Source organism: Apteryx mantelli, chromosome 3 (genome assembly GCF_036417845.1).
Source record: "Apteryx mantelli isolate bAptMan1 chromosome 3, bAptMan1.hap1, whole genome shotgun sequence".
Lineage (NCBI taxonomy): Eukaryota > Metazoa > Chordata > Aves > Apterygiformes > Apterygidae > Apteryx > Apteryx mantelli.
The window spans coordinates 71,392,705-71,418,961 of NC_089980.1; the positions used below are offsets into that span (position 1 = coordinate 71,392,705).

The window sequence follows — 26,257 nt, forward strand, 5'->3', positions numbered from 1 at the left end:
TGCCCCGCCGGAAACGCCGCACGGCCGCGCGGGTGCCGGCCATGGCGGACGAGGAGGCGGCGCTGGCCTGGATGGATCAAGCCCTCGACGTGGTCAGTGCGGGCGGCGGCGCGGACAGGCGGGCACACACAGGCGCTCCCCGCCGCCGGGAGCGGGGCGGCCCCGGCTTTCAGGCTACGGCGGCCGTTGGCCCCTTCCCCCCCTCCCCCCCACCAGCCGGAAGGTGACGCTAGGGCGGGGGTAGCGGCGGGGGGGGGGGGGCTGGGGCGAGCGGGGGGTTCTGGCGGCTGCCGGGCCAAGGGCCGGATCGGGCCGTTGGCGCCGCTTCCGGGCGTGGCGGGGCCGGGGGAGAACCCGGCTCCGGTAATTGTGTGGCTCGTGGAGCCGCTTGTTTGAGCGTTTCCCTTGTCATTTAGCGTTTTTCTGTGTTTTTGTTTTGGGGTGTGTGTGTGTGTGTGTGTGTGTGTGTGTGTGTGTGTTCTGCAGGCCAGAGAAGCCCTGGAGCACGGGGAGGTGCCCGTGGGTTGCCTCTTGGTCTGCGACAACGAGGTGCTGGGGAAGGGCAGGAACGAAGTGAACGAGACCAAGAACGTGAGTGGGGGCCGGGCCGGGCCGGGGCGGCGCTGCGCTGCGCTCCCCGCCTCGCTGCCGCCGGAGGGGTTTCGGGGCGGTTAGGAGCAGCTTTCCGAAAACGTCAGCCCCGGGCCCCGCCGGGGTTGAAAAGCAACCAGCTGCTAGGAATGATTAGCAAAGGAGTAGAGGAGGAAACGGGAAAGATCATAAAGTCGTATTGCAGATCGAAGGCGCTGTAGTCCCTGAAAGGCGTTTAGATTTCAGACGATTCCTTTGGAGGCCTTTAAAGTCTTTTGTGTCTGGAGAGCTGGACCTACGAAGCCTCCCTATTGAAATTCTTTCCATAGAAACTCCAGAGAAAGTTTACATTATCAGTAAACTAGCACTTGCCAAGGAAAAATTAATTTTGTGGAAACACTTGCTTCCAGAACTGTTTATTTAAATATGAGTTAAATCCACTGAATAGAGCTCTTTATGATAAGAAATGATTATGCAAATAGGCAAAGGCAAAGAAATATACAGGAAGCTTTATTTCTAATGAACAAAATTGAAGTACTATCCAAGTTTCCTTCAGGAAAAATGCAGTAAAATATTTCATAGTAAAAAAGGTAACTGGTAATTGACGCATAGATATTCTTAGCTATCTATCTAAACTGCAAAGATTTATTTTTAATTGCTAATCATGTATCAAAGATACATGTTAAATTTACAACATAATCCTTCCTTATAATAATATAAGGAACTGAGTAGACTAAGGATATTATTTGGCAAAATGCTCTTTGAGAAGTAAAGTTGAGTTATTATATTTCACATGCTAATTGCTCATATTATATGATACAGTTTTCTGAGAAGTAATGAAACATACTTTGGAAATCTAACTCTGTTGCTTTTTTTAGGAAAACTTTATTACAAATAAATGAATGAGTAAGTAATCCTCTCATTTTTGGAGAGGGCAGGAAGAAGAGAAGGAGCTGGGGAATTGTACAGAGCTGCAAAATATGTAGACTCACAGTTTAATGTATTGTTTACCAAAATTATTCCTTTGACAAAGATGTTCTCTCTAAAAAGTTACTGCCATTAAAACTTCAACCTGATACTTGCAATTTTAGCCATTCGATTAGATGTTTTAGATGCTGAGAGACCCATTAAAGCCAACAGGGGTTTTATACAACTGAAGGTTTTGTATAAATGGATCTGCATGCAGGATCAGGCCTTAATTTACATTATGTCTCTAATCCCAAAATATATTTAAAAAAAGATGAAAATGAGTCTTGTGAGTTCAAAAATGTGACATTAAGGGTAGATCATTATATTAGTTTGTTTTAAAGGGGAATCCATAACATATTAAAATAACTTTCATACAGCTCATGAAAGTTAGATGAAATAGAAGTCAGATATTTGAAGTTAAATCAGTGTAAACACTGAGAAAGTAGGCGCTTCTTGAGAAAATTGTGCCAGTGATATTAACACTGTGTAGGAATCATGTGTTAACAAATGGGCAGAACATAACTGAAGAGGCTGATGACAAAATCAGATTCAACTTAAAAAGTATTATGAAAGCTTCTGGCCTCTTTTATATTCATATCAGGGTTTCATGAAGGTATGTATTTAAATCCAAGTAGAGTAATTTCAAAAATTCTGGCTGCTTTTGGGAACAGTAAACTGTTAATATCTTTGAAAAATGAAGTTATTTTTCAATTTCTATTTTAGCCTGAGTTCCTTTTTTTTGTGGCTTAATTTTCATAAATGCTTATATTATAATGATTGCAAATGCTGGGTATGCTGCGCTTTTAAATTTCTGATCATATACTTAATTGCTCCATATAGTCTAAAAGAAATGGGAGATTGAAAGATGCATTATTTAGGAACAATCCTAGAAAAAAAGAAAAAAAAAACCTCTCGAACCATTGAGGCAATTACAGCAGACCTCATAAATTTATCAAGTTCCATTTTAAAACTAATTTCTTGCCCCACCTTATATTGGAAAACTCCAGAATATCATTTCTCAGATAGTTAGAAAACTTCTGATTTCCAATGTAAACTTTTTATGGTTAGTTTGTATCTCTCTGCTCTTGTGCTAGCATCATCCTGTATTTTAAACAGCTTGGATGCAAAGTCATATCCCCTTTTGGAATTTGTTTTTCTCTGTTAATCAAGCCGACTGTTTAATCTTCTCTCTGAAGATAAGCTCTGTCTTTCTGTTCATTCTAGTAATTCTTCTCTACATCCATTCCAGTTCTAATTCATCTTTCTTGAATTCAGTTAACTAGAACTGTATACTTTATTCCAGATGGACCTTATCCCATGCCTTGTTTGATAACAATAATATTTCCCTCTCTCCCTGGAAATAATTCTACCTGTGTCTTCTTGAGCTGCCTGTCTTCAATGCCATTTTATTAGACTTTTTTTTTTTTTTTTTAATCCTATCATTAAGGCTGGCTGCATCTTGACTGATACTCTGACACTTTCTCTTCTGGTGGTATCTTTTATCACATGTCATTAGCTGTGTTCTGTAGGTTTTTCTCCAATTAATGCCAATGTCAGTAGTGAAAACATTCAAACAAAATGGGTCTTTGAGCATCATCACTAACAAGTTCCCTCCAGACCAACATTTCCCCTTTCAATACAACTTCTCTCCTTTGTTTGCCCTCCTTATGTGTCTTGTATTATGCTGTTTTCCTCAAACTGACTAAAAACTTTCAGTGGGGTGTTATGCTGGATGCATTGCAGAAGTCCAGATAGAAAGATCAATGGTGTTTTCTCTTGCCTAAAAAAAAAAAAAAATGTCCAAGAAAGTTATTAGGCATGTCAAATATCTTATGTAAATCCATGTTGTGTTTTATTTCATTTCCCTTTTACATACTTGTCTTTATTTTACCTTCACAGTTTGTTCTGTTGCCTGTTTTGCTACCAAGACTAGCCTGGATCTGTAGATACCAGATCATATTTCCTTCCTGTTTTTCATTAGAGTGACTCTGTTTGCTCTGATGGGTTTCAGTCATGTGATATTCTCTCTGGATGTATTAAAAGCTTTGCTATGGGATTGGCAGCTTCATGTGCCGGCTCTTTAGTATTTCTGTGATGGATGTGATCTGTCACCTTGTTTTTTCCCCTTTGTGCCTCTTCCATCTCCGAACTAATTTCAGCATTTTCATGTCTTAATTCTGTTTGTATCTCATGCACTATAATTTCTGCTTCTATACTTTTATTCTGTCTTCCTACCCCATTTTCAGCATCACCCTTATTGAAAAGGCAAAATATTAATTTTGTTTTGGAGCAGTACTATAATTACATGTATGCCTCATCTTAATAGCTGTACCTTCTTTTCACATATTTTGTTGCAAGGTGTTTTCACTGTTTATGTAATTTATTTTGCAGGGTCTAACTCAGCTTGACTTTTGGTGATTCTTCCTTTAGCCTTTGCTTTCTGATCTCCAAAACATAGCATTGTAATGCTTTGCTTTTTTTCATTCCTTGCAAAGTTCCTACTTTTTAAAAATAACTGTTTATCCAGTTAGGTCTGTAGCCCTCCCCTACATTTTTTTTCCCCTTGCTCAGAATTTAAATTGCCACTAGGCTGTGTGTCAAAGAAATTCTGTATCTTCTCCATGATCTAACTGACTGGAGTTAGGAGCAGATAATGTCTTCTTTATCCCTTCTTTTGTCTTGCTCCTAAACTATTCATTTAGGTGAAAAAGTTTACTTGCTGAAAGTTTTCAGATTTTTCAGTCTGTCTCTTGTCACCCTGCATACTTTTTCTGCTCCACATGTCCATAGAAAAACACATTAGCATCAGAGAGACTGCTTCTCATTCTATGGGAGTAATTTTCAAAATTATTGATCATGATCTATGTTCTTCTAGACAAATTTGAAGAAAGTGTATGTATGTATAGCTGTGTTTGTTTTATTGTTTTTCCTTAGGAAGATGGATCTAGCATTAGCATTTCAAAACAGTTAGGCATGTCACTACTTATATTCATTGGGCAATAGCGCAACAAATACCTGTGTAAGATACTCATTTTAAATGGTCTGATGGTAGCTTCACAAGCTTGTGTCAGTACTGTGTTCCCTCTGGTAGCTCCCACGCTTGCTTGCTCACAGTTTTTCCAAAGACCAACCTTAGCATTTTCTTCATGGTAATATAAGTGGTCGTTCCCAACAAGAATTTTTTTTTTTTGGCATCTTTATTCTCATGTATGATGCAATCATACACTTCCCACTAAAATGTTTTCTGTTTTAGGTACTTTGTTGATACATGCAGGCTTCTCCTCTTTATCATCTCCTGTTGGGTCACTGTAGCAAGTGTCTTTGCCCAGAGCATCTTGCAAGTACAATATTTGATAATTGAAAATGAAGTATTGCTCCCACTCTTAAATTACTAGTGATGCCGTAAGATAATATAGAGCTTTGAGCTTTAACTCCCTCTGCTCTCACTTGTTAATTCTTGTCTAAGATTTAGAAAGTGAGCTTTTCAGGGAAGGGATGGTATCTTTATTTGTCCGTAAAGCACTTGTCAGAGTTTGGGGCACTATTCTAGTAATGTCAAGGCTTTTTCCCCAGTGACATCAGCTTCAAATAATTTCTTCTTGCAACACCATTTGCCACTCTCCAAGAATATTTTTTTTTGCCTTGCTACTCTTAGCTGCTGTTGTTTTCTTGACTTTAAAATAACATATAGGACTGGGCAAATTAAAAAATAAAAATAAAAATACAGGCTTATAGAAGAATAGGAATTGAGACAGTGATCCAAAATGAAAAACATCTTTTTCATATGTTGTTTTACACTCACAGGAAGTCAAATAAAAATGACAGTCTAGTCATAGCTCAGTAGAAAATAATATCTTAAAAACTGACCACCTGGCTCTGTCTTCCCCCATATCTTGTCTCTGAGAGTGACCATTAGCAGATGCTTAAGGAAGGAGCTCAATACACAAGAAAAGGGTAAGGTAAACCTTCTCCTTGCATATCCTCTCCCCTTTTGGGAGCGCACAGATTAGGGCCTTCCAAAGTCCGAGACTGCACTGGGATAATTTTTTCTGATGGCTGTCCATGTACATATCCTCCATGAATTTGTCTAAACCTTTTTTGAACTCATTTATGCTTTTGGCTTCCATAGCATCCTGTGACAATGAGTTCCACAATTTAATTATGTGCTTTGTGAAAGAGTACTTCCTTTTGTTTACTTTAAATTTGCTGCCTGATAGTTTCATTGGGTGTCCACTTGTTATGAGAAATAATAAATCACAGTTTACTGCTTCCTTTTTCCATGTTTTTCACATTTTTATAAACCTCTGCCATAGTCTTCTCCGCCTTAACTTGAAAAGCGAATGACTATTTCTGATGAGTTATGAGCTGCAGTCTGGTTAGTCTCTCTTTGTATGGACTGTTCTATAACTCTGATAATCTTTTGTCACCTTACAGTAAATCTTTTTTGGTGTGTCCATATCTTCGTGAGGTGAGGGACCAATACAGTATGTATTATTTAAGAGGTGGATGCACTGGGATCTACTCTGTGGTGTAATAATCTTTTTTGTCTACTTTTCTCTTCCATTACTGTAAAAGCCGGTATGATTTACAGTAGATGCATGGCTGTTCTAGTTTGTATTCTCAAGGTCAGCAGAGGCATAAAAGCTACTTTGTATATTCAGTATAAGGCAGTGTCATAGTTAGAGACGTTTTTTGTTCCAGAAATGAAGGCTCGTTGCTTATATGTTTTCAGTTCATACTCAGGAGTTGAAAAGCCAATATAGTGTTTGTTTCCTCTGACTTTGGGGGCACGAATAGCCACAATTTATACTTGTTAGTTACAGTAGCCATAGCAGTTCAAGAGGCTTGTTCTGCTGGAGAGCATTGCACCTTATGGCTTTGTAAGGTGCATGCACGGAGACTTCAGCTGATGGGATTTCATTTATTCAATTAGAAAACCTTTATGACAGCATTTCATCACTAAGTCTGGAGGAATTATGTCTGTGTATTGATTCAGACCCACATTGTCATTCTGAATGGGTTCGTTACTGTCTTAGTTCAGATCACAAGTGCACTGTTGGAATGAATTGCTTGTCTCTACTTACCGTGCTTTGGTTTAGGCCTCAGAGCTAGCAAACTGTCTTCGTTTCAGATGAAACTATACTGAAAAGATGCACTCAGAGAGCACATGTAATGAACTCCAACTGCTAATGGCAGTTCAGCCCACATGACTAAACAAGAGCTAGTCCAGACTGAACTCCCCTGAATTGGTGTCAAGTCCTCAGCGTTATTTTGCTCTACAGATACACTCCTATTGCACCGCACTATTTGCTAATACAGGCATAGCCAACATAGATCTCTGTAGGAGTTTTAAAACAGTTTTTTTTAACAATATTAAACTTATCACTAACTTACTTATACATGGGTCCTTTGCTATATATTGTAGAGCATCTCACAGTTATCACCACAGATCTACACAGAACTAAGACCTTACCCTAAGTTCATGGATTGTGAATAAGTTATCTAAGGTCACACAAAGATATATGTAGCAGAGATAGAAGTACAGTTTTGATTGCTAAAGTCTCAGGCTAATGCCTGTCAAAACTATTCTTTTTCCAGAAAAGATTAAAAAGAAGGAAAATGCAGCCTTAATTCAAATAAGCGTTAGGCTTGGTGACTGGAGAGACCTTTCATGACTAGTATTTTGTGATATTTTTTCTGTGACATTTGATTAAAAAAAAAAAAAACATACAGCTGCAGACGTTACAGAGCATTGGAATGATACTGATTTTTCTTTTCTTTTTTTCTCTCTCCAATTGAAGTCAACACTTACTCTATTCTGTTCAGGTTTTTGTGCTATACTTATCACTGTGATTTATGAGATACTGGCCATTCAGTTGTCCTGAAAACAAAGATAAATCAATGTTTCTCTGGTCTTTTTGTAATCAACTGTATGCTGCAGTCCCTGCCTAATACATAAGGGACTTACTGTGCATGTACGTATTCTCAGATGGCATTAAACATAACGTGCATGCACAAATTGAAAATACTGTGCCTACATGGTAGACGAGGTGGTTACAGAAACATGCTGAAATTAGTACATATTCACTCTCTGCAGACACAGTAACATTTTTAGAGAAAAAGAATGGCAGCAAAGAGAACCATTTTTTTACTATTGCCAGAGAAATTCATCTGCCCTGCATTCTTGCTCTTGGAGGCAAACTGAGGGCTAGATTGGTTGTTCCAGTGGGGTTTGTGCCGCCCATAAACCTCAAGGAGAGCCCTTGTGTCTTGTCTGATTATGCAGGCATGACAGAGAGGAGAACCTCTGAGCTGACTCCTCTGCCTAGAAGCAGGTAGAAGAAACTGGTTTGAGCTTGTGGATTTTGTGTATGTTTTATATGAGATTGAAGTTGAATATGTGGTTATGGGGACTGAGTATTTCTTCTGCAATTTGGGCTGCATGAAACTGAAAATATGTTTTCATTAGATCACTTCTGTGTCCTGAACCAGCAGAGGGATGTGCTAAAAAGAGACCTCTCAAGAAAGCATTACATTGTTACTTTAACAGAAGTGAAAATAATTGCATTACTAATAGATTAGATGTCAGGCCATTGTGCCTTTGAATTAAAAGAGGAATAATTTTATGGCATGGCATTTTATTTCATTTGTATCTGCGCAAGTGAGAATGTTAAAGCTGCAGATAATGCATGGTTGTATTTTACCTCCTAGGCTACTCGACATGCAGAAATGGTGGCAATCGATCGGGTCCTTGAATGGTGTCAGCAAAGCAACAAAGTTTATGAGGAAGTGTTTCCAAAGACAGTATTGTATGTAACTGTAGAGCCTTGTATCATGTGTGCAGCTGCCCTGCGCTTGATGAGTATCCTTTGGTGCTTATTCATGCTGCAAAACCATGTCAGAATGTTACTTATTTGGTAATGATCCAATGGAGAAGAGCTTGACATTATCAGGCAAAGCCAAAAGAGGTACCATCCTGTTGTCTGAGAGACTGTACGCACCACTATTTACTGCATGGTAAATAATGAGAGATTCGAGAATGAAAGATAAAAGGTACCATTATGACAAACAATGATTTCTGTTAGGGATGTGAAAATATGTATGTAAAATCATCAAATATTGGTCCAGTGTTCAGTTTTGTATAAATAGAACAGTTTAACAATTGGTAAAACATGGCCTCTGCTTTAGGATTCATGCTTCTCCTCTTCTGAGGAAGGCTGGATGTGCTTCTTCAGCAGTACATCCTATATTATTCAGAAGTGAGTTGTGATTTTTAGGAAGGAGGAATTGTAATACAGGCTGGTTTAGTTCAAAAAGTACAAGCACATTTTAGTGAAGTTTAATGACCACTGAAATCAGGCTACTCTACTTCCCGTGCTTTCTTTCCACTTTAACTTAATTCCTTAACTCGTTCTTATAAATTCCACGAGTAATATATGGCTGTCAAAATGAGCGATTTGGAGGCTGTGGCTCAGTCTTGAACATTGCTTCTGGTGACTTGGTAGACACAGGAGAACCATTTGAAGTAAGCTATGAAATGTTTTCAGCTGGGGTACTATGTCTAGTTTGGTTACCAGACTTTGAGAATGTTGTGTATCTGTTTAAGAGGACCCACATGAAAGATGATCAGAAGTCCAGTAAACTTGATTTAACAAGAAAAGGATGTGAAAAAACTAAGCTTCTTTAAAGTAAAGAAGATTGAGGGAAAGCCTAATAACCATCTTCAAATATTTAAAAGGATGTATCAAAGAGGAAAGGAAAGAATTGCACTCAGGGGTTGACGTAAGAATAAATATGTCTAAAAGATGTGCAATACTTAAAACAGTAAGTGTATGCTGCAGGAGGAGACATAAGGGAAAAATTATTTTAAACTGCAGAATGTACAAACGTAATCAATAAAGATCAAATAACAGTAACTTAGTAAGTTATTGCTTCTTAGCTGAGCCAGTGGAACTGATTGTATTTGTGTTCTCAGTCTATCCATACACGAGGTAAAATGCATTAGCTTAGATCTACTTCATATAGCTCAAATCCCAAAATACATTTGGACTGCAAAAGTAGCAGAGGAGATTTAGTTTAGACATCAGGAAACTTGCTGAACAATAAGGATACTGAAGCACTGGAACGCAGTGCCTGGGGAGAATGAGGCATCTCTATCGTTGAATGTTTCTAAGAAAGGCTGGGCAAGCATTCAGTAGAGGCACAGTATACATCAGTATAGACTTTATAGCATTATAAAATTATACACACACACGCACATATAATATATATATACACACACATGTACATGTAGATAGAGATTATTTATAGCATATTTATCACATCATACACAGTTATAGATGATCCTGCCTTGTACAAGGAGACTGATTAGATACCCCTTAGAGTTCTTTCCAGATTTAACATTTTTGATTTAATGAATATAAAAAATAAGTAATACATTTCAGTACTGTGAATAAACACTGAAGGCTTGGGGCTCAGAAATCATTTCAGTCAGAAAGACTATACTGTTTGGCAGTCTAGTGTAAACATATTAAGCATCTTTTTCTCAGGGAGTTTATTTGTGAGACTCTCTGAATTAATTTCTACAGTCAGTACTGAAGGAGTGTTCATTTGATAACAACATTGGCAGGTGATATTCAATTTTCCTGTGTACACAAAACAAAGAAAGAAAAAGATTCATTTTACTACAAATCCTTCCTTTGTTCCTCTAGGCAACTGCAGTGGGATGTATGGGTACGATTCATTACCTTCTAATGCAGGCAGATATTCTCTTAGTGTTAGTGGCATTAAATGCTTTGTCATTAATGTTCATGGCCTGGAGAAATATTTCAGAAGGGTCGAAAAGGTCTGAGAGGTGGCTGTTAGGAATAAAGAGGAGCTATGTTGAGGAGTGTTTTCTGATAGGAATCTTATCTACAAGTACCCAAATGTCTGTCCCTTGCGTTTCCAGGTGCTTCTGATTTTTATGGAGTAAATTGAAAACACATTAATAAGAAAGAAATTAGAGATTGCATAATCGTTTTACTTAAAACAAACTTTTCTAGTAACTTACTTTAAACTTAAGTAACTAGAGATGATTTACTCTACTAAACCTCAACATTGTGTTTTTCAAATGTATTAGGTCTTCAACCTGGAAAGGAGATTTTCTGACCTCAGGTAGTTAGAGGTACATGTTAAATGAGCAGAATAGACAGTGTAGTTCTTTATAACTATTTTGTACTTGAGGCATTACTGTGAAGCACAGAATATGTTATTCTCAGATGCATTCATGAACTTCGTTCTAATTTAAACAGTGCATTGCTGGCTATCGTGCCAAAGAAGCTGTGGAATTGTTAAAAGCTTTCTACAGACAAGAAAATCCCAATGGTAGGTTTCACATTTATGGATTTATTTTGATCCTGACCTAACTGAAAAGAATGCTGGCACAGGTGTTACTGTAATTCATTTCTGATGTTTTCTCTCTGTTTCTCTCTTCTTGGCAGCACCAAAATCAAAAGTACGGAAAAAGAAACATCGTAGTTTGTCCAGCACTGATGGGATACAGAAACTCACAGAATAATGATATGTAAAGATTTCTTCAGTGTCCTCCTTTTTCGGAATGGATTTTCAAATTAAACTATATCAAATATGTTCTGTATAGTGTTTTTACTAATGGGATACTTACTACCTGTTCCTCCCTCTTTATATATGTCAGTGATTTCTTGTTATCATACATGACCAAACTGAAGAATAAGTGGGGTTTTTTTGTTTTGTTTTGGAGGAAGGGGAAAATTTATAGTTCAGATTGTTGTTTACAGCTAGATGGATCCATTAAAATGCTGTCATTCTGTACAACACATTCTAGAATGTTTTCTTTCCTTCTGTCTTTGGAGAGGCATCTTGCTTTTCAGCAGTAAATGTTTGCTTAGGCAAGTAGCTAAATCACTTGGAAGATCACATTTATAAGCCCTTCACAGTCCACGTTTGTACATTTAGGAATCAGTCCTTGAAGATTGGAGGTAAGGCCATTGTAACAGTTCTTCATTGCTCTTTACTATCTTCTCTAGTGTAAGCCAAATTTTCAAACATAACTTGTGAAAGTTGCGTACATATGTAAACAGGTATGTATGCAGAGCTGCATGGCTCATTCTTTATTTGAATATGCAAGTGTTAATTAGCATAAGCAAGTGTCACTTTTGACTGCACAGCATTTTCATATAAAGTTGTTGAGACTGTGAAATCTCTCTTTAGAATGTCCACTCTTACGAATGTTAGCATATGAAACACTTTATGGTTAAGAACCTGCTAATAAGTGGGATTCATTCTGAGTCACTAAATCATAGCAACTGAAATGCGTGATCAGATACATGTAAAAACAGGGAAATGGAATTGTTAATAGTATGAGAAAATAGCTTTGAGACGGTGTGTCTTTTCAGAGCATTGTTAGCTTTGTCACTTCTGTGTACTTCGCCTAGATGTGCAGTAATTTATAATCCAGAAGAGGGCCTTATAGTTCCACTAATGAATTAAGAATACAAACCCAGTTCAGTCTGATTATGTTCCTCTTAGTGGATATCTGTCTTAAGGATGAAACCATTTGTTGTTTAATTGGTTGATTCAGAAATTTGAGAAATGCCTTACTGTTTTCTTATTGTAGAAAAGTGGTTAGAATTCTGTGACTAAAAAAAGAGTACAGTTAAACATTTTACATATTTCAAACAAATATGTTGCAAACTTTTTTTAAAGAGCATTTAGAATGTGACTTTCTCAACATTTCCCCTAATGGCTTAGAATTTATTTTTTATGAATTTACTTATTGTTTACAAAGTGAGAGGGTAAGGAAGCATTTTTACCATGATAGCTATTTACAGAGTTTAGACATATTTTTCCTTTCCATAAGCAAAAGAACTATAACTGTGTTTGTAGATTCCTTCAGCTTCAGAATTGCAAGGACTCATGAAATAGACACCTAGGATGGAAAAGTGATGTAAGAAAAGACCTTTTATAATGACTTCAGTGGCTTCAGTCAAAAGAAAGGGTCACACCTGTGGTTAAGTTATTTGGCTGGCAATACAAAATAGCTGTATGTATATAGGTACACATATATTCCATTTTTGACCATAGGTTTCTTACATCTTGGAGAAGTCACTAAAGTCTAAATGAAAGGAAGACTTTAGGCTTCTTCTAATTTGCTGTTGACATTAATGTCAGTAGGAATTGGGAACCTAGATATTATTTTGGACTGGAATCTAAATGTCTGCTTCCATTCTTCTGTAGAGTGGCTAAGAACACTTTCCTTCCCCATTTGTTGTTTGAAAGAGGACTAGTGTTAGTATTTGGATACCGTGACAGTAGCAACCTTGTAAATAAGTAGACAAAGGACTGGTAATAGGACACAAGACATTTAAAAAGCTGTGTCCAGTTCCACAATCCTTATAATTGGAAATGCAACTGTGAAAGTCAGTGAATTGGATATAGGAGGATGGACTTCTGAGAGCAGAAGAATCAAGCCCTTGCAGAACAGCATGATGCATTTCAGATGTTACAGCTATGGCTGGGTAATAGAGGCCCACACCTGGTCTCTTGAACTGGAAAAAGAGACAAGCAAATAAGAGTCTTTGATTAGAGCTTCATTAAGAGGGAGATTGTTTTTTCTCTTAACAAGTCATGATGAGCCTGTTACATGGTTGAGATACGCACGGTGGGCAGAACTTGGAATTTTCTCATCTAATCAGTACCCACCTCTAGGACAAAGCTGTAATAAGGTAGAAAAATCCTCTCTGAATCTAAAGCTGCTGTTTCTCAGGAGTTCCTGGGATGGATTGTCCTGTCCTGCAGTTGAACAGAAGAGGAAGAGAATTAGATGCTCTATTGCCATGTTTTGGGCCTTACAGTTGTCTTTCAGAATCTCAAAGCTGCCTTTCTAAGATACTCGTGAACCCTTCGTGAGTGATGTGCAGTGCCCCGAGTTTTTCTCTGGAGAAGCAAAATGCATGTGGTATTCACATTATTCCATGCAGAAAATTACAGAGGCTTGAAGAAGCCTTCTCCACATCCTAGCTGAGGATATTGATTAAAAATATTGATTAAAGATAATTTGTAACTTACAACAGCTTTGTCCCATTGGTTAGGAAATAGTACAGAAGACAGATCCAACATTTTCCTTTGGTGCCTCATATGCTGCTTGTGGTAATTAGGGTTTCATGTCTGGTATCATGGAAAAATTAGGTACCAAGTACAGACCCTTCCAAGGAAAGTTTTAAGACTAAGTTTTGGTGATTAAGTGTGAAAGCTCCAGGCCTTTGTCCAAATAAAAGTTAGAATCAACCCTTTTGTGCTTCGAAGCAGCCACCAGCATGAAATAGCAACTCAAGATTAAATCAGAGAATTTGAAAGAAAATCAAATCAGAATATTTTCACCAGAATATTTTGAAAGATATAATAATATAGTGGCCAAGAGGAAACAGCTGACATAATTAGCAATAGTTTCCACAAAGCTCTGAAAATCCCTCTAACGGGGATATTAAAGGAACGTGAACAGTCAAGGGTCAGAAAGAAGATGGTTCTAATCCATAAACTGTCTCAGAAAAAAAGAGTAATAAAAATATCTATTTTTCAAAAGGCAAAATAATATCTCAAACTGGTAGCAGGGCCAATTTTTTTAAATATTTTCATTACTGCTGAGGAAAATACATGATATAATATTCCAAGCTGAAGATCAGACACTTTTTTTTTTTAAATTTAAATAGAAATTCTGAAGAGGCAGTCTTTCAGTAGGAGCTAGCAAATTAGGTGAACAGGTCAGATAAAATAGTGATGAAGGCAAAAAGCGATCTTAAGCTTACATTCGTAAGGAATAGCTTAAGCTATTTATGATTGGTAAATTCCACATTTTCTAAAGAAAATAAGGAGCCCTATGTGTTCCTGCAAACTGGTCATTGCTGACCAAGCAACTCATTGAACATGTTTAAGTGAGACTTAACAACTGATGAACAGTAGAAATGGAAAGTAGAACAAGATAACAAGTATTTTGTAATGGGAATCCGTGGTAACCTGGTCACTTAGAAAACAAACGTAAGTCCCTCTCAAAGCTGAAGGACAGAAGGGGGGGGTGACAAAAATTTCTCTGAAGAGTGATCAATGGTAATAACACGCGTCTTAGAAAAGGAGTGAGGAAGAGGAATAGTATAGAGAGCTAAAAGCTAGTGTATTACAGAAAGGGTATAAGAGATGCTTCTGTTTACCATTTTGTGTCATGCATGAACAAAAGAACAGTCTCTAATATTGAAAGGCACATTTGGATGCATGTCTTTTTAAATATAATACTTAGCTTAGGAAACAGCCTGCTAAAAGATTATATTGAAGGCAAAAATTTAGCCCATTTAAAAAATTCTGTTACTTACATAAATAAGAACAACTGCAGTTATACAGGTATTTCAATAAAAGAAATAAATTAACTCATGTTTGAAGCTCTAAGCCAGCAATCAGTGCCATGGCATGATATCTTGGGCCTGGCCCACATGTGTCCTTCACCTCCTTCCCCTCTGCCTGCCTGGTCAGTGCTGTCCTGTCCCCCTGCAAACTGCTGGGTGCCAGCCAGCCCCCATCTGCCTGGCATCTTTCCCCAGTGCTGCGAGGCTGAAGCTCCTCTTCCTCTGCAAAAGCAGTGGTGATTCTGGCAGCAGCACCCCACAGCAACTGACTGCATGTGCCTCCAGCTGGCAAGGTGTGTGGGCAGGTGTCCTTGTCTCACAGGGTCTCCTTGTCTCACGCTTGCTGGGGCTCTTCCTGACCACGACCTATCAGTGGACAGAGAAACTTTTCAGTAGGGGCAGTCATTTCTGTTATTTTCTAGGGGCAGATGACCACTTCTGTCCAATTAGAGACATCTCAAGACTGGAGACAGACTCTGAGATGGCTTGTTCCAGCCCAGGGTCGTGGTTCCCTTGTCCCTAGTTCCCTCTAGTCAGAAACACTTCTTCACGCAAAATGCATCAAGAAGGCAAAGCATGCAACACGTTTAAACTCACAACCCTGAACCCTCCACAACAGCACTGCTGGGATCCCAGGCAGTAGAGTCTAGGTTCAGGCTCAGAGCACCATCTCTGCAGCAAACCTCAGTGTATGGGATGGAAGGAGGCAGGATGCCACAACAGGCACAACCTGAACTATTCAATTGTCAGCTTCAGTGGTCCAAATCAGAAATTGAACTTAGAAAATTAGTAAGAAGAATTAAACCGGGTTGGAATGCTTATTTAGTGAGAAAGAAGCAGTTACTCACAGCTGTGGAAATATAGGCTTGGCTTGTAAGTATAGCTACCAAATAAAATCTTGCAACAGAGCAAGCAGGAGGTACCCCAGGAATAAACAGCTGGCAGCCTCCACACCCCGGCAGAATGGCTGCTGTCTGCCTGCTGAGAGCCTTGCTACAAGGCTTTGGATCTAACCCTAAAGGAGGGTGAAGTGCAACAACTTTAATTGTTAATACCACCTGGAAAACTCAGAGCAGTGTCTTAGAAATGATGCCATTCGTTTTCATAATGCTTTTACTTATTTTTGTCTGTTTGTGTCTGTGTTGCCATGTAGTAGCCCTCAAGAGCAGCAGTAAATATATCCAACTGATGTATTTAAAGAAGTTTAAATGCTTCACATCACAGCTTTTCCCTTGCTACTTGATAAATACATAGGCTTCAGCATTACATTTACCTTGGACTGCATTTTTGCCAGTTCATCACAGACAGACATGATTTTATTTCAGTATTTGGTTTGCTTGTCAATAGAGTCTGACATCAAAATATATTGAACCAGCTAGGAGGGCAAGGAAGCAAACAACATGACTTTGTCTCTGCTAACCAGATTACAACTGACAATCCAAGGCTATAATAAATATGTCTTGTGACTGGCACATTAGAAGAGAGCCTGAATTTAAATTATAACTTTGGGTTTTGAAATGCTCACTGATCCATTCCATTCCCATTAAAAGCGCCTTCCACTCTTTGAAATTAAGTGATATCTTTACATGATGGTTTAATTTAATTAATTTATTTTTCAATGTATACATTTATGGAGTTTCTCCATTAAGCTTTTGAAATGTCTGTAGGTCCTTTGCATTAATGTAAATGTGCCATGGCCCATCATTACCTTTGGTAGGCTTAGGGCACTGATAAAAAGATTATATTTTTAAAACCTGAGGTCTTCAAACTTCCCCAGTGCTTGGCAGGAAATCTCTTTCTGTGTTTTATTTGGAGCAAGACTGGGGAGCCTGCAGCCAACAACTCTAGTGTAGGCAGTAACTGTTACATTTTAGAAAAAAATACATTTGACACTAAATGAGAGAAGGAGAGAGGAAGACAATTAGTGCTAGAGTACTAGAAATAGCTGTTTATTTGTTTTGCCTTGTGGCTGCCAATATACACTCTTATCATTAAAGTGCATCTAGAAATGGGGTATTTTCTGTGAAATGACTTCACAGAGCATGGAGCTTTGTCTTTTTAAGGGACTGTCCCAAAATGAGTTTATCTATCTTCCTTTTTCACAACAGCTTTGTGTTAGCCAAGAATGCTGGTTTCTCCTCTTGCCTCCTCCCTCCTTTCTAAAAATGAACTTTTCAGGGATATAAAGAATTCAGAGAAGTTTTCAGGATAGCAGATGGCCAACAGTGATCCAATAGGATGTAAAACTTTAGTTAGGTAGTCATTTGGCAGTTGAGTACAAGTGAGCCTGCGTTTCCATAGAGATGTTTTACACCAGTGCCTTACTTTTGTCTTTCAAAAATCTGAGTGATGAAAAAAAGGAAGGATAAACTAAAATGAAAGACTCTGTAGACCTGAATGATTAGAGTGGTATAATTAACCCTGCCCTTCTCAGAGGAGGCTACGTCTACATAGCCTGGAGACAGGAGGAGCGACTCGGGTTCCTTTCTGCTTCTGGCTGCAGAGCAACTTGGTGACCTCAGCTATGACTACGCTTGCCAGCCTCAGTTTTGTGTGGGGTGCTCGTGTGGGCTGCTAATGTCATTAGATAAAGTCAGGACAGTTGCTGAAATTAAGAAATTAACTCAGATTGTAGTGCTATTGACAGGGAGAATTGTTCAGCCACTGAATTTAGTGGCATCAGGATTTCACATTTACATATGGTGAATGGTTTGTTGTGGCACTTTTCTAATCTTCGTAGCTTTCTCTATGCAAAAAGAGACAATGTAATAAAAATTGACACTTCCCATGACTTTGATTCCTACATTCTCCTTTGAAGTCTGAGAGGTAGCCATTAAAGCTGTATTAATTTGTGGGGTTATAAACAACTGCCATTATCAGTGCAGCCATACTGAGCAAGAGAAACAAGATTTGTAGGCAGAGGCAGTATCTTTTACTAAGCCAAATGATACAGTTGGAAAAAACAGGCAAGCTTTTAAACAATCAGCTGTGGGGACACCAAGTTCAAAAGCTTACCAGCTTTTTCCATTCACCTAATCAAAGCAAAATAAAAATATATAAGTATATGTATATTTATATACCACCTCCCTGCAAATCTTGCTTCTCTTAAAAAAAAACAACCAAACAAAAAGAAAGCTGGACAGATTTGACCATCAGCTGGTTTGAGCAGGAAGAGAAGTTGTAGGAGACTCTGGTCTTGCAGTAAATTCTCCTCCTAAATCCCAGCAGTCATCCCTGCTGTCTTTTCATGGACGTGTCAGCATATGGACAAGCACACAGTGAGGACCTAATGCAATTTTCCTTTTCCAAAAGAGTCTCGGCAATTTGCAGAATAGAGCAGCTCCTTTACTGAGCCACTCCTGCAGGGTGGGTGCTGGAGCACACAGCCCAGAGCTGCAGGCCTGGATTTTCAAGCAGGGACTCTCCCAAGGGGGAGCAGATTTGTAGTGAGACTCCTTTTGAATGGCTAGACAACCATTTGCATTATTCTAAGATGTGTAAAATCATGAATATTGTGGGATGAGTAAATGAAGTCAGTTTGGCATTGGAACAAAATTACCTAGCTACCTGCCTGTGCTTTGACCTCACTCATAAACTCGGAGTTACCAGGCAAGGAAACCCTTGGCTTTTGTAGTGGCCAGTCTGTACGTGTGCCTGAAGACAGCAAATACTTGCTTTATTTAATAAATTCATTTTCTTATTCTCTGCAACTTATTTCCAGTCATGTTTTGCAGCACTTACACTGGCAGCAGCCACAATCTGAATGAATCATTCAAAACTATACCTGTCAAGTGCACCTTTTAATATTAAACTCTCTTTATCCTGCCAGGGAGTCAGGGAGCTCTGCATTTATATAGTCCTTGCAATGTTGTTGCTGTCCTGTGCACCAAAGGGCAGTTAGAGAATTGCATTATAGGTGGCTTGGAGCTGGGCAAAGTGGATCAACTCAGACTCATGCCTTCCTCCCCTTTACCTTAATCTTGTGTGGTGGTTGTTTCTTCAGCGCTCATTCATTTCACTGTGCCATCTTAAAGTTTATTCAGTTCATTCCTGCAAGTCCTCTTCCAGGTAGAGCGAGTCTATCTATAATCCTCTTGCTAACCTAATCCTAAAACAGAGTTACAGTCTTCCATTTGAAGCCACCTTCCTGTTCATTTTGTGTTTGAAGTCACCTTTATAGTCTCCATCAGACAGCACTGTTCAGCAGCCTTCATCAGGACTTACCTCTATGCTGAGTCTGTGAGTTATAAAACTAACTGAAAGGCATCTTTGCCTGCTCTTGTGCTGAGTTCAGCCCAGCCATGCTGAGGAATGTGCCTCTGTATCTATCTTGCCTCGCGTTTTTCATTGTGTCCTCTTTTCTCTCTTTTTTTCCTATAAAAACAATGAGCATCTGTACCATTTAGCTGAGAAACATACTACAGAGCAGCAGTGAATAGGAGCCTCTGCCCTCCCGTTCCTGCACTGGCCCAATTACAATAACGCCAGTTACTGAGAAGGAATAACGTGCAGGAGCCTAACGAAACAGCAGTCTGGCACTAAGATGTGCAAATAGCTGCCATTTGTTAAACTGACAGATGACATTTGGAACATACAGTTCTATTCATTTTTAAAGCTAAATACTCTCCCAAAATAAAGTTTTTGCCATAGGCTTTAAAGCAGGTTTCCAGCCCAGACAGAGCCAGCTGTGATTTTACACGTTTTCTGGGCACAAGGTCAGATTTCTAGCAGCTAAAAGATTTGTGCTGCAATGAACTGGACAATTCATGACCAATGAAAGATTACCTGCCTCACTGATCACTGTGAATTCCACCTTTTTTTGTACCTTTCCCTGTAGAATTCCTTATACAACAAAAACAAACAATTGACAAACAGTTTTTGACCAGCTTGAATTTTGTCATCTGCTATCTTGTCCTCCTCTTCCACATTTTTATATATCTACAATGAGAAGGTGCCAAAGGAAAGCTCTGAACACTTTCAGCAATAGTTTGAAATTTGTTTTCAAGTAACAAAGATCTGGCTTTCTTAGAAACAAATACCTCAGTTACATTATATTTTAGGAACAGTTAAGAGTGTGAAAGGACACCACTCATCCAATTCAAAAGCATTGAAATCATGGGAAAGAGCTGATATTCCTTTACACCTTCAAATTGCTGTCAACACTTTCAATAGCATACTTATGATACTTCCATTTCAAATTCCAGAATTACTCAAAAGAAACAAATTCCCAAACCTTCTCAAAGTTGTACTCTTACACAAGCGCTTGACTATTACCTCAGAGGCTTCTCTATCAATTTTATTGACCAGATAACTCATTTGACTGTTGTTTATTTAATGTATTTTCAAAGTTATTCTGTTTTAACACTAGGATTTTCCACTATTTTTCACTATTACTCAGCTGCTGCTCCAGCCTATTTTGTAGGTAAAAGGGGAAAAATTAAGCTTTCCAATATGCACTAAAGTTAATACTAGATGGCTACTACTGATTGAAGAGAGGGAGGCACCTTCCATTGGCAAAGATATGTAGAAAGTAGTGTAGTAACATCTCTATATCCTTTCAATGGTTAGACCAAGGTGACAAAAGACAAATTCTTGACAGATGCTTTCTCCAGCTGCTAAGGCAACAACAGCAAGAGCATGGCCAGCAACCCACTCCTTCCTCATCAGATTTGCCAAGAGTCACAGCCACACTGGAACCACAAAAGGAGTAAGATCCTGCACAATGTTTGAGTCACAGGGACATTTTCTTTCTTTAAGTTAAAAAAAAAAATCATCTTAAATGATTTACATATGAATTGCTTCTAATGAGGACACAGAAGCTCAGTTTTCCAGCAGACTTTCAACAAGGCCAAAATTAAGGATACAATTACATGGCAGAATACTAGACTGAGAACTTCATGGTTTTTATGTCAACAGTGAAGTCAGCCACTGCTAGTGGGTGGGAAGCAGCTCTCTTTAGGGATGTTGAGCTGGTTGATTTTCTGATTACTTCAGAGAATTTTAAAAATAGCAAATTATAATAACAGGCCTATAGACTCTGTAGCAACTTTTTGATTAATGTGAACCTCAAGATATATGCTAAATTATTGCCCATAAGGTATGCTGTTTAGACATTTTCTAGATGCTATTTTAACCTATGTCTTCCAAGCCACATTAGTCAAAAGAACTGGCCTGTAATTTAATTACTGCAAATGGTGCATCATTGAGTTATTTGCTAAGAGAGAGACTTAAGAAAACCCAATGCTGCAATTAATGCTGAAATGGAACCCTTTTTCTTTGGCCGTTCAAAAGTTTTTCCATGTGACAGGAGCCAAGTGAGACTGAAAGAGTTTAGAAAATTCTATTAGAAAGTCATCTTCACCCAGAACTTTCTCAGAGACCAGAGGTTTTATGACTCCTTTTTATTTCTTCCTCTGCTCTGGGACTACCTAACCGTTCTCTAATCTCCTGTGGAATTATAGGTATTTCCAATTTATTTAAGAGACCTTGAGTCTGTTTGGCTGTGGCAAATGGCTCAGATGATTAGTTACCGGATTTTAGAATTCAGAAGTGACTTTGCTAAGGTCCAGGGGGTTTGTAGCTCATATAACAGATGACCATGCACTGGAATACCATAACACCCTGTTCTTTCCTTCCCAAACTCTACTGCCAGCAGTTCCCAGACATTTCTTCATGGCTTTTAATGTCTCTGTTTTTTCACCATTTGGTAAGCAAATGATTCTCCACTTGCATTTCCCATACAAATGTGAGTACAATGCAGTTGTACGCCTGAGTTCCATTAAGCAAGAGACCCTAACTAGATTGCTTCTTTACAACCTCGCATCTTGATAACTTAGAACAGCAGCATGTGGGACTGGAGCAAATTCATCAACAAGACCAGCTATGTAAAGGATTCTCAGCGGGATTCAGAGACTTTCACTAACAGACAATGAGACCTGGAAAAAATGCCTGGCTTCAGTATGCTGTTTTTTAAACCCTATTATGTTCCAAAGCACCGTACGGTGAAAAGCACAGCAAGTTCTGTGACTAGCTCATCCAGCCTTCCTTCTGTTCTGTAAGCTTTTAGCTCAAGTGCGTACCTTGCAATACCTTAGCTTTGGGCCAACCACACTCTATGAAAGACGAGCAGGGCTTGCTGTATATGCTAGTGGCTGAACTACAATCTGCCCATGCCTGACTCATCCAGGCCACCTAAATGAGAGCTTGGACACACATTAAGGTGCTGAGCATGCTTGAACTTTTCCCTGCAGACATCTCCAAAGCTTAGCCTTAGGTGTGTTGGTGGCAGACAAGTTTTGAACTTGTGAATGAACTGAGACTGCTCTAACAGATAGTTAAACTATACTGTATGAGGACCCTACCATTTAGAAACTTGGCCGTCTTAGGCATTGAATTTATTCTTTCTAAGTAGTGCCTTTCAGGGATAGTATTTCATCCAATCTGAGGATATTCCAATCTGGCCCATAGAGGTGTGTTTATTTTCTTCATAACAAAAGAAAAAGGTGAGAAACAGGAGGTGCCTGTTCTAGAAGAAAAACAGAATGGAAGGGAAAAATTCAAATAAACCCAGAAGACATGGCAGGTCAAAGTGCAACATATGCAGAATGCTCATATGCAACAACATGAAAGCCTTGATTCTGTGAAATGTGTAGGGCATACAGTGGAGCCTGTTTTGCTTATAAGAAAAGAAAACAGTCCTATTTCCAATATATTTCTCTCCTAATTTCCTTTTGCTAAAAACATGTTTGTTTTTAAATTAATTACCTTGGGGAAAAGACAAGAGAAATGAGTGAGGTGGAGCTGCAGAAAAAATAAATACTGTGAGTTTGAACTAATTAAAAAAAATGACCCATTCACCCAGGGAACATGGTGGAGACATGGATTTTGTTCTTTGGCTATTTCTGGAGGCTGAAGGAGAACGAATGGACTGAACTGGTTGCTACTCCCAGTTGCATGTTGAACCAGAAGATCTATACCCTTTACCCTTCAATGTACAGAGCAGGTATGCAAGGAGATTTAAATATAACAAGCCACATAATCCATATACTCTGTGTTTTGACTTGATATTTGCAGCAGTCCATCCTTAACTCCTGCTGTATTTAGGGACACTTAAAGTCTGGCATGCCAAAGTTTAGGATTGGACTAGAAGCAATCTTTCTGTTGTGGTAAACTGGCTGTTAAAAACTCTTTCTAGTAAGCTCTCCTCTCTACCACTTCTCCCTCTTTCTGGAAAACTGTGAGCCAACGCTTGGGTTGGCAGGTAGCTTCTCTAATCCAGGTAGACTCATGGTTGGAAACCTCAACAGCTGAAAAAATTACTTCTCTCTACCCACATTCTCTCATCCCTCTTCCCCCTAGAAGCCCTGCTGGCTGGCTGGCCCTATATCCCACTGAGATCAGGCTGTATTTATGTGGCTGCACACCCTTGGCTTCCTATGGTGAACATACTGCAACCATGCTAGGCTTCAGTGATCACACCAATGCTTAAGCTGCCTGGAGTATGCGAGCCCAAGAGCCTCAGAGCACCTCTCTTCCATAGGATGTATATATTAATGCATGCTGGGTGTGTCTAGTTTTAAGCACAGGGTCGAATTGTGCTTGATTGACACAGATGTTGTACCTTTTGATTCCAAGCTTGCCCATAATTTCAGTGTGTTTGGGGTCTCAGTTGAGGACGGTTTTCAAGTCCTATGACCACTTCTCTGTTCCAGTATGAATAAACAAAGGCAGATGATCCAGTTCTCAGTGTCTTTGCCTGAAAGGATATCAATCGCCTCTTAGGTATTATTTCTTCACATGTTGTGTCATTTGCTGAACAATTGAGTGTGCATTACTGAAGGATTAATAAGTGAGCCAAGGCTACAGAACATAATGCAACTTCACAGCAAGATATGACAATGCAATTCTTTAATATTGTAATGTTATCTCATGGAAGACCAGCTGAAGTAAAATCGATTCCGTGCTAAATTGTGTCCCCCTTCAGTCTTTTTAATCTTTAACAAAAGAGTGGAAAGATACCAATTGCCCCTAAATAATCTCTAAATAATGTACTACAGGCTGGTGGTGAGTGGCACTCTCACGAACCTATATTTTTATTAAGAAAACCCTCATATGTATGCATTACATAGAATATCAATAATAGCAGCAAAAAGTAAAATAAATGTGATGTTATAAATGCACATCTATTTTATCATCCACTACATCTCATCTTTGTGAGAAAATGCTATTTTTTATTCCAAGCTATATATGCTGCAAAGTTAACACATACAAACTGTGTATTTTAGCTGTGTCAAAATCTAAACACCTACATCCATAACATGAGCAATTAAACAGAAGTGCATTATAAACTATACATAAATCAGTAATAAGCCATTAGTTCTAAATACAACTCCACAGGGAAAGGACTTGACTATCATGGATGCTGGACTATTCCATGGAAGGAATCTGTTTGATCCATTCTTGTGAAATTCCACTTCTTTCAATAAATGTGACTCGGGGGTAAATTTTTGGACAGTACCTTCATAATATAGGACAAGTCAACTTTAAGACCGCTAGGGTCCGGAGTGGTTCAACAAGTGGCCAGTGAACTCAAAGGTTTACACCGTCTGAAAGCCAATTCAGGGGAGACAGTATTGGTCTCCTTGCAGTCCCCAGGACACAGCAGGGTGCTATCACAAAAAACACATCCCTGTGGTGAACTAACATAGCTGTTGCCTGAGAGGACCAAATAACCAGAGAAGAAACCACCTTTTTACTTCTGGCAAGACGCTTGGATCCATTGCTCTATGGAAAAAGTTTGGCTGTTTCTAGCACAGCAATTACCCTGCAGGAAAATCCAGTCCCAAATAATTTAGTCTTTATTTACACCAAAAAAAAAAAAAAAAAAGTTTACAAAGTGAAGTCTAACTAAAGCCTCGAAAGGGAATTACTATACAGTAAGAAAATGCTTTGCACATGTCTAAGGGCACAACATCGCATACAAGTCCACAGAGAGCTTTAGAGTGAGCTTTCCTGAGGACCCTGCACCTGTACACATATTTAATTGCTGGGAAAGCTGCTACTTCAGCCTGTCCTATCATGCTAAGAAGGTGGATTAAAAGTTAATTAAAAGGACTAGACATAACAAGGGCAACCAGAGGGAGTGAACAGAGAAAGCAAATTAGTGCCCTTCCTTTATAAATTAACAGATGTAAAGATATTATAATGGTTTTTAAACCTAAAGAGGAAACTATTTCATATTCCAGCTTTATGGTCCCACTATTTATCTAGTTCACAAAGTTTCTGACACCCTTCTCACGTACATGCAACATTTCTCATTTGGCTACTTTTTCAATTAATAAGACACCCTCACATATGAGCAAGCTAAACTAGGATACGCCTTATTATGTAAGTGGGAAACTGCACTGGGGAGTAAAAGCGCTTGGCAAGTTGTACCAGGAGTATGTATGAGGCTCCTGGTAACATGGAGACTTTCGCTATTTATCAGGCTACTACCAAGGAAAGGGATGATGCAGTAGAGGGCTCGAGGTTTTACTTCTTGACTCTGCCACTAACCCTTGCGGATAAGGTGATAAGTGCTCAGTGTCTCCGTTTACTCCTCTAAATTACAGTGCATTCAGTAACACATCAGATGGGGGTTTTGAGGCTAAACACGTATAAAGCAATTTTGATTCCTTCCATCACGTCTCTCATTAAGTGGAAAGTGCCTCTAGGGAAAGGCAGCTGATTAAACAGATTCCTCCGCAACATAATGAATTTGCAAAACCCCTCAAGTTTTGTTTGGAGACGTTCGGGGGAAAAATACATTCAGCCACGGAGGGCGAAGCCCGCCGAGAGGGAGAAGTGCTCCATTTCCTCCACCTCAGGGCCTGACAAACCCTGCCCACCCACCTGGGGTGCCGAGAGGTGTTTTCAGCCGCGGGCCACGAGGAGAGCAGGGCAGGGCTGTGCCACCTGGGACGTGGAGGCAGCAGCCCCGGGCCCAGTGCCCTGGTCACGGCCTCTTTGCGCTCCTTGACAGGGGCAGCCTGCTGCACCCCTCCGGCTGCCCAGCTCTGGCGCTAAACCCCCAAGGAAACGCTCTTTTGGGCAAGGTCTCCTCGCCTAAGGAGCATTGCCTTGCAACACAGGAAAGACGCACGAGGCTTTTTCCAGCATGCAGATCTTGTTTTTAATGTGACTCAACTTGGAGAGTCCATAAGGATGACATGGCTTGTGCTTTATTAGCAGTTAGGTTGATGTTTGGAAATAAAAAGACTGATGGGTTTATCTGTTTAATCATTTGG

General features: G+C 39.2%; 1 protein-coding gene across 1 annotated transcript; it reads left to right on the plus strand.

Moving 5' to 3' along the window:
* The first annotated feature begins 13 nt into the window (after nt 1–13).
* Nucleotides 14–11,188, plus strand: ADAT2 (adenosine deaminase tRNA specific 2). Its single transcript, XM_067293628.1, has 6 exons — nt 14–92; nt 487–591; nt 8,272–8,422; nt 8,979–9,085; nt 10,854–10,926; nt 11,043–11,188. The coding sequence occupies exons 1-6, from the start codon at nt 42–44 to the stop codon at nt 11,117–11,119; spliced, it is 564 nt and encodes a 187-aa protein (XP_067149729.1). The 5' UTR covers nt 14–41; the 3' UTR covers nt 11,120–11,188.
* The last annotated feature ends 15,069 nt before the right edge of the window (nt 11,189–26,257 follow it).